Source organism: Ursus arctos, unplaced genomic scaffold (genome assembly GCF_023065955.2).
Source record: "Ursus arctos isolate Adak ecotype North America unplaced genomic scaffold, UrsArc2.0 scaffold_1, whole genome shotgun sequence".
In the NCBI taxonomy this organism is placed as follows: Eukaryota; Metazoa; Chordata; class Mammalia; order Carnivora; family Ursidae; genus Ursus; species Ursus arctos.
The window spans coordinates 95,275,015-95,287,061 of record NW_026622763.1 but is presented as its reverse complement, the minus strand read 5'-3'; the positions used below and the strand labels follow the sequence as shown (position 1 = coordinate 95,287,061).

The 12,047-nt window shown below is 41.7% G+C and overlaps 1 protein-coding gene across 3 annotated transcripts in view; it reads left to right on the top strand.

The window, feature by feature from the left end:
* The window catches only part of AP1S3 (adaptor related protein complex 1 subunit sigma 3), a 54,902-nt gene that overhangs the window by 29,066 nt on the left and 13,789 nt on the right, over positions 1-12,047 (top strand). For all 3 annotated transcript variants that reach the window (XM_057305097.1, XM_026491825.3, XM_044381065.3), the window contains exons 2-3: positions 6,605-6,783; positions 8,854-8,962. In XM_057305097.1, the coding sequence (XP_057161080.1) occupies positions 6,605-6,783; positions 8,854-8,962 (288 nt within the window). The remainder of the gene's footprint in view (positions 1-6,604; positions 6,784-8,853; positions 8,963-12,047) is intronic.

Sequence of the window (12,047 nt, the reverse complement as noted above, 5' to 3'; positions counted from 1 at the left end):
GCAGGCTTAGAGGGAGGAGGAAAACTGTGATTGTACAAACTGTGTAACCCTGAAGGAATGAGTGCCCAGACCAGTTGTGTGCAACACTTTTATAATTTTATAATTGATTCTAAAACAGTAGCTGCATCTCACCGTTTGTGGGCCGGAGGACTGTTAAACCAGTCAGGGTGAGCTGCCAGAAGATCTGGGATGCAAGTGCTGAACTCATCTATTGCATCTGGAGAGATGTAATTCCACTTGTAAACTTAGGATGCCCAATAAAACCCCAGGCTTGTAAAAGGTCATCTCAAGAAAAACCATAATGTTCTCTAAGCCTTATAGAAAACCCAATTCTCTGCTCGACTGTTATTACAGGGCTCGGTGCCATTTCTCAAAATTCAACAGTCCCACCAATATTTATTGAGTCCCTGTTATAGGCGAAGAATAGAACTGGACATGATTCTGGAGAAACGTGCGGATTGAGAAGGGCGTTTGGGAGTTTCTTTTGTCCTTGCTTTCTTTACTGCATCCAGCGGTGTATTTTTCCCGTTTGTTCTAAGGGCATCGTCACACCCATGACAGAGGGAGGCATTTTCCTCCATTTCACTTGCTTCTTTAGTTTGTCTGCATAGAGAAGAAGAAGTGTGAGCTCATTCCTACTCCGAAGAGAAAATCTTTCTATTTTTCGCAAGCAGACTTAGTTATTTGGCCTGATGTCACCCTTCCTAAAAGTTGGCTTTCTCCCTGTTGACGATGTCATGGTTTGCTACACCTGGAGATCATTCCAAATGGTGGCTTCTCATACTGGGGAAACAGTTATGTTAATGGGAGTAGTCTTTCTCTAAGAGTAGCATTCTCTAAGAACTTCAGTATTAATACTGGATAAAGAGCTGCTTTTTTCTGTTAACATTTCCCTACTGACTAGCTTTGCATAAACATATTTTTTCTCTGCTTCTTTACCTCATTGTGGACGACCTCTTCACTAGGCTCAGTATCTTTGTCCTTGACTTCTTCCCCATATCCTCATCTCCCTCCTCTCCTTCTTGTAGCCACAACCAATAGCAAGAAATGCACTTTATGCTACTGCCCAGGGTAAGTATGTGCTATAGGAACAAGTTTCTTGAAACACACACCCTTAATATACATGATAGCTCTGCTATATTCTGTTCTGTCCTTTTTTATTAAAAATATGCTGATTGTGATGCACTGAGTTTGTCAGCCTGTTATAAAAGCAATGCTCTGGTTAATGTGAATAAAGCCTAAACTATTAGTTCATACTTTTGCTCATTCTCCCTGTCTTTACTTCATTGCCAGAATTAAATAGCATTATTTTGAAATTACAGAAAAATAACTACCAGGGCCCCCATCTTAGTAGGGCAACAATGACCATTTTTGCATATTCTTTCCCTACCCTCCTTGTCCTTATGCAGGCATAGTCCCATGGCCAGGACACCTGCTATGAGCTCCTGAGGGGTAAGGGGGCCTTTGTCTGTCTGCAGGATCTCTTGAGTAGCGAGTAGCAGGCAATCTCCTTGAGGTATAGTTTTATTTGTTGAAAGCACTTTGACATTTACTTACTATTTGGCCTTCAGATAGAATGCTGACTGATTTTTATTGAACTTGCTAATATTCTTTTCATTTAGCATTTTTTTTCTAATTATAAAATCATGCATATGAATTTGGGAAATTCCAGGCGAGTACAAAGAAGAAAATAACATTTATAATTCCACTCTTCCAAGATAAACACTATGAACAATTTCATGTCTTTCCTTTATATAATGTCTATGTAGGTATAGTTTTAAATTGTTGCTGTAATACTCCATGTACCTTTTTATATATTTTTTTAATGTGACATTATACTGTAGGCCTTCTCACTTATTGAAATCATTTAATAAATAGCATTTAAAAATTTCTCTATTGGTAATTTAGGTAGTTTACAGTTTTATTGTTTGTTACTATAAAGAACTACAGTAAGCATTAACGCCTAAATGTTTCTCTGCATTTTAAGGCACAGCCTTAATACAGATTTAAACAGTAGGCTTATTGGGTCAAAAGGTATGGGCGCTTTTTGGACTCTTGACACTGATGGCAGAGTCAAAGTTGGGATTCTAGAGAAGACTGTTGTTTTTTAAACATGGGAGAGACTTAGAGTTACCCAGTATCTACATGTAAGGAGTCTCAGAAGGGAGGGCCAGTGTCAGAATTCTGAAACTACATTCCCGAAGACAAGTGAGGGTGGACAGCCAGGAGAGACGATGATATTGTGTTCTCTGACATAGGGAGAAAGTACGTTGGTGGGGGTGGGGATGGGTGACAGTTTGTGCACGTGGGTGTGTACAGGTGTGGGAGGAGCTAAGGAAATCCTGCGTGATGATTTTTATCCTCTTGACTTTTATCTTCCCAGGGTCAGGGAGTAAGGATGGAGGTAAGGAATAGGAGGGCTTGGCAGTGACTTGCAGTAAGCCCTGTGGGGAATAGAAGGGGGAGTTGCTTAGCAACCTTTCACGTGAAGAGGTAGATGGAGAGTTTCCTAGTAACACTCGAGATTTCACTGAGCTGGACCTCACACCCCTAGAGCAGTACCAATCTGCGAAGGCCTCTGCGGTTTTTCTCAGGGGTGCTGATGCGTCAGTAGAGAATCAGAGATGAGAGTGGCTGGGCTGATCTGGGTTGGGATCTGGGTTGGGAGTTTGTAGAGTGGCTGCTGAAGTTGGAAGACGGGCTAAGGAGGTGAGGACTCTAGCAATAGTGTTGTTTAAGTGATGTATCATGGGTTACAGGGCGCCAGAGGAAGGACCTGTCAAGTGGATGGAATTGGAGGAAAGGAACATATTCTGTGGGTTTATATTTGCAGCTCAGATCCTGAAATACAAGCCAGGCCTGAATAGGTGGGGTTCGTGAGGTGAAAAAGATTCCTGGATACCTCTCTTCTTGGAAGCTAGTTGTGGGTCGACTACTCCGGACTCAGGGGCAGAGAGATTTGCAAACATTAAGAACCAAAGCTGCTCCTGGATGTTTTCACCTTTTATCTTTAATGAGAAGGAGAATGCTAACATTGGTTCACAGCAGCAGGCTAAGTAGATTGGCATTGGTCTGCTTTGTGCTTCCTGCGAAGGCCTAAGGGTACCTCCCTGGACATGCTTCAGATATAAAATTATGAAAATGCCCAGAGTGGTTTGCATTCTGGGTGAAAGTGACAAATCTGGGCTATACCCAATTAGGTCAAAGATTATACTAGTGGACACTGTGAGGACAAAGAATGCTTGGATTAACCGGATGTTATTTCGGTTTAAAGGATCGTCTGGTACAGCACCAGACCTCGGAAGGGCTTCTGGAATAGGACTGAGAGATCTTGGTGAAGCTAAGTGTCCACCTGAAGCCAAAGCATTTGGGCTAAATAAGAAGTCAGTCTTGCTCAACACACTTCTTTGGATTTTATGGTTATTTCTGGAGTTAGCATTTTCCAGAAGGGTATTACCAGTCCGCCTCCCCACTACTCCTCTTGTCTCAGCAGTACTATGGAAGGGGAAGGTCTGGGTGTTATTTTCTGAAGTCAGATGAAGTTTGTTTATGACATCACTTGAATGTAAGTTGGCTCTTTGTAAATATTGAAAAAACCCTTCCAATTGCTTTTCTCCTACTCTCAAGCTAATGCTAATCAATAAGGGTGTTTGATTAACCTCTTGAAACACATTATTCAAATATGCCTTGAATGACTAAACTGATAAATTGGATACAATTAATTGCCAGAGGTGATGAACTCTTGTGAGTCACTACAATTCATTCTGCCGGCTCTCTCAAGCCACACCGTTAACTCTGAAGGCGTGACAGACACCAGACTCCACAAACACAAGCCATGTTCTGTCTCGGTGCGAACTTGAGAGGGCTAAATCTCTCAACACTGTCTTATGCAAGGCAATTATGGGATAAATGTGAATCAGTTTGGTGCTTCTTTTGAATTTAGAACATATTTCTCTATTTTATGTGGGCTTTACAGATGTGTGTATCATGTTCCTGATCACCCTTTCTCTTTGAACTCATTGTTAGAATAAAGAGTTGCTCTTCGTTCATGGTCCTACATTGTTGATCCACATTTAAGAAGGGAGGCGCCTGATCTCGAGAGAATGTGGCAAGGTAGAAAAACTAGAAAGTAATCTACGATGAAACTTACCCCTAGTTCCAGCCTCTCACTGGAACTTTGGGTATTGATCGCAATGCCCTCAATTAAAAGTAACACTTAGCCTGTGGAGAAATCTGGGAGGAATCACAGGGATGATTTTGAGACCTGGAAATAGAACCAATAAGAAGGCAACATGAAACCAGGGTTATTTCTCTTGGAAGGAAAACGATTCATGGTAGCCTAAAAGGCTGTCTTCAAATATGTGTAGAGTTATTACTCCGGGGGTGGTGATATCCTGTCTTTTAACATACTCTGTGGATAAAATCAAGGAAAATTGGTTTAAACTATAACAGAAGAGTTTTAGGTTAGATGGGAAGAAAAACATTTTCTGAGAGGAAATGCAAAGTGAACACTAAGAAAATGGGTGGATTTCATTTCTCTAGTGAAAGTCTGACCATGTGCTAGACTTGGACTGAATAGACTTATCCATTGGTGACGATCTAAAGCTGAGCCTTGTTCTCAAGATCCTGAGGTTTTATGGTTCTATCACCATTCCACCTTGTACTTTTATTTTATTTTATTTTTCCACCTTGAACTTTTAGCATGTCACTTTTAGGATGATCTCTTCTTGGAAGTAGAAATACCTTTCTCAATTTAATTCTTAGAAAGCAGTGACTGTGTTCCCTTACTGAATTATTTATACCTGTGCTGAGAGTGAAATGGGTATATTAGAAAATGCTGTGTTCTCAGCAGATATTTAAAATTCCAGACTGAGGGTGATGTTTCTTAAAGTTGCTGGATGAGCTTTCGCGCTTGCTTTCTCCTCACTTGTGATGTCTGGGTCCTCAAGTCCTTGTTCTAAGAGATGTTTTCTTTCTAAGACAGAATATAACCTTATTAAGAAGACCTCAAATTCTATAGTTTGGAGGTAGGAAGAGCTCTGATGAAAGAGCCTGGTTGCTTTTGGTCCTCAGATGTCACCACCTAGTGAGTTTTTATGACTTATGCCCTGATATTCAGAGCCGAGCCTCTTCAGTAAAAGGAGGTGAATATTTTATTTAAAAATGTTTTTAAAGGGGTGCCTGGGTGGCTCAGTTGGTTAAACATCTGCCTTCAGCTCAGGTCATGATTCTGGAGTCCTGGAATCCAGTCCTGTGTCCTGGGGCTCCCTGCTCAGTGGGGAGTCTGCTTCTCCCTCTTCCTCTCCCCTCCCCTTGTGCTCTCTCTCTCTCTTTCTCAAACAAATAAATAAAATCTTAAAAAAAAAAGTTTTTAGAGTATTAATTATCTTGGCTTCTAGTATATATCATTCTCCCCTCCATGACACACTTCACCCCTACTGAATTTGGAAGAGATGTCTGCACTTGCAAGTTCATTGCAGCATTATTCATAATAACCAAGATACAGAATTAACGTAAGTGTCCATTGATAGATGAATGAATAAAGAAAACGTGGTGTATATGTGTGTTTTGTGTGTGTGTGTGTGTGTGTGTGTGTAATGGAATACTTTCAGTGATAAAAAAGAAAGAAATCCTGTCATTGGTGATATCATGGATAAACCTAGACGACATCATGCTCGATGAAATAAGCCAGGCACAGAAAGACAAATACTGCATGATCTCACTTATATGTGGAATCTAAAAAGCTAAAAGTCGTAGAGGCATGTAGAGTAGAACCATGATTACCAGGAGTGGGGAGGTGGGGGAAATGGGAAGATATTTGTTGAAGAGCTCGAAGTTGCAGTTACAAGATGAATAAGTCTAGAATTCTGCTGTTCATGATGATGACTATAGATAATAATAGTGGATTGAATACTGGAAATTTACTAAGGGAGTAGATTTCAAGGGCTGTCATCACACGCACACAATGGTAACCGTGTGAGGAGATGAGATGTTAATTAGCTTGATTATAGTAATCTCTCCACTATAGATGTGTATATCAGATCACTCTGTTGTATGCCTTCAATATATACAATTTTTATTTAAAAAAAGACTGAGAATGTAGCCCCTTTCTTGCTTTCTCACCCTTGCTAGTGCTTTATCTTCCTTTCCTTCCCTTCTCTCCTTTCTTCCCCCTCTATTATCATTATGTTGCCATAGTTTTGATATGGAACTGGGATGTAATTTTTAAAGTGAACTCTTCCACTCTTATTAACACTTTATTTCTGCCTTGTGAAGGAAGATTTTACTGTTTTCTCAAAAGAGTTACATACTTCCTCTCTATATTTTTCTGCCTATATAAATTTGTGACTCCAAAAAGGAATAATGTTTTAAACTCTTGTCTTTCCCTCTAATATCAATAAGCCCTGTTTGTGATTCACACATTTCTTTGTTCTCGGATGGGTTAAATGTAATTTTCAGATAAGATAGTTTTCATGCTGGTGAGAATTTTTTCATTTGTTCAGAATTATTATCATTTGTAAACCCTGCCATTTAATTTCCAGTGTCAATGTAGAATGATTTAGCTGATCAAGTTCTATTTTTCTCTGTCCTTTATTTGTTCTAGATACATTTCATATTGCTTTTCAGTCGACAGGGGAAATTACGGCTGCAGAAATGGTACACGACTCTCCCTGACAAAGAGAGGAAAAAGATCACCCGGGAAATTGTTCAGATTATTCTCTCTCGTGGTCAGAGGACAAGCAGTTTTGTTGACTGGAAGGAGCTAAAACTTGTTTATAAAAGGTGTGCGTAACTTTATGAGAACTGTCTTTCTCATTATTGCTTTGGATTGTTCAATCCGGAACATTTTCGATTACAACACTAATTGCATCACTTACCGAAATGTTTGGAGTCTGGAGCCCAAATATTTGTACCAATAGATTAACAAAAAAGAACTGTCATTTATTGAAAGGCTTTCCATGTGCCGGGATGGATTCTAGGGGTATAATCTACATGTGGGCAATGTACAAATGCATTCAAGAAATAGCTTCTGGGCACCTATGACATTTCCAGCACTTCTAATGGCCGTGGATGCTGTAACAAACAAGACAGAAGAGTGCTCTTACCAAGTGTACTCATTGGTTAGGCAAGCAAAACCTTACCCATTAGTAATAAATGTTATGGGGGAAAAATGCAGGTTAAGGTGCTAGAGAGAAGGGCAGCTTTTATTGTTGCCATTATTACTCATATTTGCAGAGGAAACTGAGCCACAGAGAATTTCCAAGTAATTAGTCTTCAGTTACAGGAACTAAATGGCAGTTGGGAGAGCCAGGATTCAAAGGCATATCCTTCTGGCTTTATATTTTTTTTAAGATTTTATTTATTTATTTGAGAAAGAGCATGCGAACGGGAGTGGGGAGCGGAAGAGGGAGAGGGAGAGGGAGAAGCAGACTCCATGTGGAGCAGGGAGCCCGACTTGGGGCTTGATCCCAGGACCCTGGGATCATGACGGGAGCTGAAGGCAGACACTTAACCAACTGAGCCACCCAGGCGCCCCTTCTTCTGGCTTTAAAACCTATATATCCTCTTGTTATTGCACCTGCTTGCCATAGCAAGACCATACTGGCAAGCAACCTCAGTTTATGGATAAGGAAACTGAGGCCCTAAGAGGTAAAGCAATTTTGCCCATGAAGGCTCAAATAATTGATGTCTAATCCAGGACCAGAACCTAGTTGACCTGACCCTGCATTCACCATCCTCCTGCCACTCCCAGAAGGAAAATGCACATTAGGAAGGCTCTTGCAAAGGGTGTTTATAAAACCTGAAAGGCAAAAACAGGCAACTTGGCAGGCTATATTTAATGGAGTAAATTACCAGGAAGTGCCCGGGCAAAGCTGTTTCTGCCGGGTCCAAGGTTAAAGCTTTCAGTGCTACCATCCGGAGAGATGTCAGTGAAGGCCCCTTTTAATAAGCATCCTAGGGATGGCAAGGCAAAGTCCCAGGAAGCTCTTGTCAACAAGAAGCTTGTCCCTACTCTCTGCCTGCTGGCTTTTTAAAACTTTGAGTTCATTTGTGATTTAAACCACTGTATAAAGAATAGGCTTTAGCAGTCCTCTCAACAGATATCTGCAGCGCCTGGGTACGTGATGGTGAGCAAGGCAGACTCAGCACCTGCCTTTGGGAAGCTAGTGACCTCGTGGGGCGGAGAGAGCCCATGAAACGGGCGATAAAGAGCACTCGCCGCTCTGATGGCGGAGGCACAGGCGTGCGGAGCAGGGCGTCCAGTCCAGTCTGCGAGGCTAGAGATTTCCCGGAGGAAATGACACCCAAGCTCAGAGCTAAGGGGGAAGTCGGCGTGAACCACACAGATGGGGCTGGGGAAGAGGATTTGGGGCAGAAGAAAGACACCGGAGGATGGACTGCATGGGCTGAGGGTGGGTCACGTATAGAAGGAGTGCAGCACCATGTGAGGTGAGAGCCTGGGTGGGGGGCTTGAAGTTTCGAAAGGATGGTTCATAAGCGGGGGAGGGGCATGAGCAGACACCCCCATTACTGTGGGCCAAGGACTCTGTCTCCCTGATTATTGTTCCTCAGGGTAAAATGATGTTGAGAATCTCTGAGATGATTGACAGAAATAACCCAACGGCCACCCTACTTCTATATATTCTCTTTCACATATCGGGAAGCTGTTGGATGTGATGAGTGATGACTGCTTTCTTGGATTTGGGTGGGGACTGGGACTTGGCTGGGTCTCCAGAGAGTCTCTGGAGAAGAGGGAACTTCGCATATTCCCCGCAGAAAACACCAACTTCAGGTTATTGGATGTATCATCGTATTTTACTTTTCTTTCTTTGTTTTTTTTTTCCTTTCAAGGTATGCTAGTTTATATTTTTGCTGTGCAGTAGAAAATCAGGACAATGAGCTCTTGACACTAGAGGTCGTACATCGTTACGTGGAGTTGCTGGACAAATACTTTGGAAATGTAAGTGCTGTTCTGGTCTATTTGGAATTAGTCCCTCTTTCAGCTCTTACGTCAGTTCTGCCTTTATCACATGCCTTCTCTCTCTCAAGTTTAAAATATGAACTGCATTTGCATAAGGATCAAAATACAAGGCATTCTCCCACTTCCCATGGTTCTTTGTAAACAAAGGATCCAAAGCTTTCTGCCTCTCTGTCTTCAGACCACAAACCCCCTAGAGACCTCATTCAACGAACAAGAATTTAATTGTGAAGGGTTCCTTGATGTTTTCTTCCTCATTCTTCATCGCCTGTCATTTCTCTTCTATTTTGCCTTTTTAATCCCCTCTCTGGCTTCTTTTACTAAGCTCCAAGTGTTCTCTAATATTATTTATATGTAAAAAAATGCCAAGCACATAAACAAGGAAACCCCAATTCTTTCCCCTTTCCTATTTCTATTTAACCTCCATGCGTTTACTGCCAAGTAATATCCTATCTGAGGGGCCCCCATCCTTAGAATTCACTCTTACAGCTCGGGCTCCACCTTTATGGCTCCCGGGAAATCATAAAGTTACACTGGCCCCTTCCTAATGGCCAACACCAGTGATGCTTCTTCAGTCTTCCCCTGCCTCTCCTCTCTGCAGCACCCGATCCTTGCTCATCACTGTTCCCCGTTCTTTTTTTTGCCACAACCCTGAGTTCTGCTGATTGTCATCCTGTTTCTAAAGACCCCTGCTTGGTTTCTGCCCTGAGCTCTCTTCCTTCCCCTGCCCTTTCTACTCTCCTTGTGTGTCTCGCTGCCTTCCTGTCCTGGAATCCATGACCAGATGCCTCTCTTTCCCTCTGCTGAGGACGGTCTTCTCTGGGCTTCTCCCAGCCGTCTCCATCATAACATGTCAAGAACTAAAATATGTTCTGCAAACCTGTTCTGTCTTGTGATTGAGCTTATTATGTCCCAGGATCCTTCAATGCATCGTTCTTTCTTCTTCCCCCACCCTTCGCTAAAGGCTGCCTTTGTCTATTCGGGTGGGACTACAATCCTTCTCTTTCCTTCCACTCCCACTAGTACAGGTTTACTTGGGATTGCAGTTTTGCTTTTCTTTGAAACCTCTTCTCTGGCTCTTTGTGCCTCTGGGTTCGTCTCTGCTTCCCTTTCCTGGCTTGGTAGTTACCGTCGTCCTTACAATGCGTGGATCCGGGTGACAGCCGTCCTCAGTCACTTTCCACCATCTATAGTGTGTAAAAGCCCAACCTCTTAGCCTGGCATTTAAGCTTTCTAAACATCATCCCCAGACCACTTCTCCAGCCTTCTCGCTGTTCTCTCTTTTTATCCCTGCCATGCTCAGTGCTCCAACCACATGGAACAGCCTGGTACTATCCTGAACTTGTGCAAGCTTTGTATGACCACCAAACTGCAAGTCTCCGGAGATCATGACCTGGGAAAAGTCATGTTTGATTTTTCAGCACTTGTGAGCAACTCTGGGCCAGATTTTAGCAAGTGTTCCAGAAACATGCCATCCAGTTCACAGTCATAAGAAATAAATCATTGGATTTGGGATATATTTTCTCTCCGTAATGCTCCCTTCCCTGTTCCCTGGCTCACTGAGGATTTCTATTAAGTGTTGTTGGGAGAGTTTGCTTCTGCAAGACTTTCTGTGCTCTGGTCAATGGAATGAGTAGCATTTGCTCTATTGGCCAGGGTTTTATCAGATTACTTGCAACAATTTTCACAAGGGTGAGTACATGAAAGGTTTTTGAAAGAATTTTCTCTCCCTCCCTCCCTTCATCCTTTTTATTCCCCTTCATTTCCCTTCGTAAATGATGTTAGAAGATGACCTTAAATGTTGTTCTAGAGATTGAGGTCATTGGTCAGTATACAGAGTAAGACAGCCAGACCATTTTTCTTTCTCTTTCTCTTAGCTCCCCACGTTTATTTTCATTTTTTAAAGAGAGATTTGCAAGTGTATAATTGCATGTTTTTGAATGTGAGATTATTTAATTTTGTGCTTTCTATTATTCAAAGAAGCCTGATATTTTGAAATCCACTGCAAACTTGGCCTTTTGTAAAGAAAGGACAGAGGTGTTTTCCTGAGGCCCAGGCTCTCCCCAGACCTGCCTTCTGCCCCTAATTTCTGCACTCTGGTTTGACCTGTTGTGTTTTCCTAGATTTCCCTGACTGTGAAAATGTGAATGGGGGTTAAATTTTGATCTCAATCTTATCTGACCAAATTTTAAGTATTTCAGAACACATTGCTTTCTTAAGAGAATCTGAATCACCTTCACCAATGCTGAGCCCAGTTAAGATATAAGGAGAATCAGAATGAATTCCTATTTCTCTAACATTAATTTTTCATCCTATTTTGGCGTACCTTTAGAAGCTCTGTCTTTGCCATGGACCAAAATTTAATTCACTAAAAAATTCAATGAATCTTTTATTACGCTAAGGGCAGCTAAGAGCAATTCAAGGCTATCTGCCCAGTAGGTGTTCAGTTCTTATTAATTAACTGTGATGAGCAAAGCCTACCGGTACTGATTCTCATTGACATCATCTCAGGAATAATAATATTTCTCTTTGGCTTTCTTTTCCTCTTGTGTTAATCCTGAAGGTTTCCTGGAATTCTGCCCTTATATTATCGAAGAGAAAACTTTGTAGCGAGCTTCTCTTATAACATTGGAAAATATTACCTTCCCATGACAGATAAATAAAAATCTCTGGCTACTAATTTATGTATTTTTGAGCATTTTTTTAATTCCAGGGAGATTTACAAGGATTAACTAGTTAATCTTTCTATCTTCAGTAAACAGCATTAACCCCAATTTACGGAGGCTAAGAGGAAATGCCCCAGAGTCTCCCAGTAGATAAAAGTCTGTCTGAGGATTTAGCCACCTGCTGTAGTGTTACAGCCTGTAGTGTGAGTTTTTACGGATGTGCTCAGAGGGTATGGGTGTTGCTGTCCCAGAGACATTTGATCTTGATTTAGGGAGTTTTCTGGGAGAAGGACTCTGAGTCCTGCTGGGTCCTGGTGCCCACTCACTTAACCACACCCATGATTTTGGCTCAGGATAGATCTCTAATTTTCATATAAGAAAAATAACACTCAAAAAGGTTA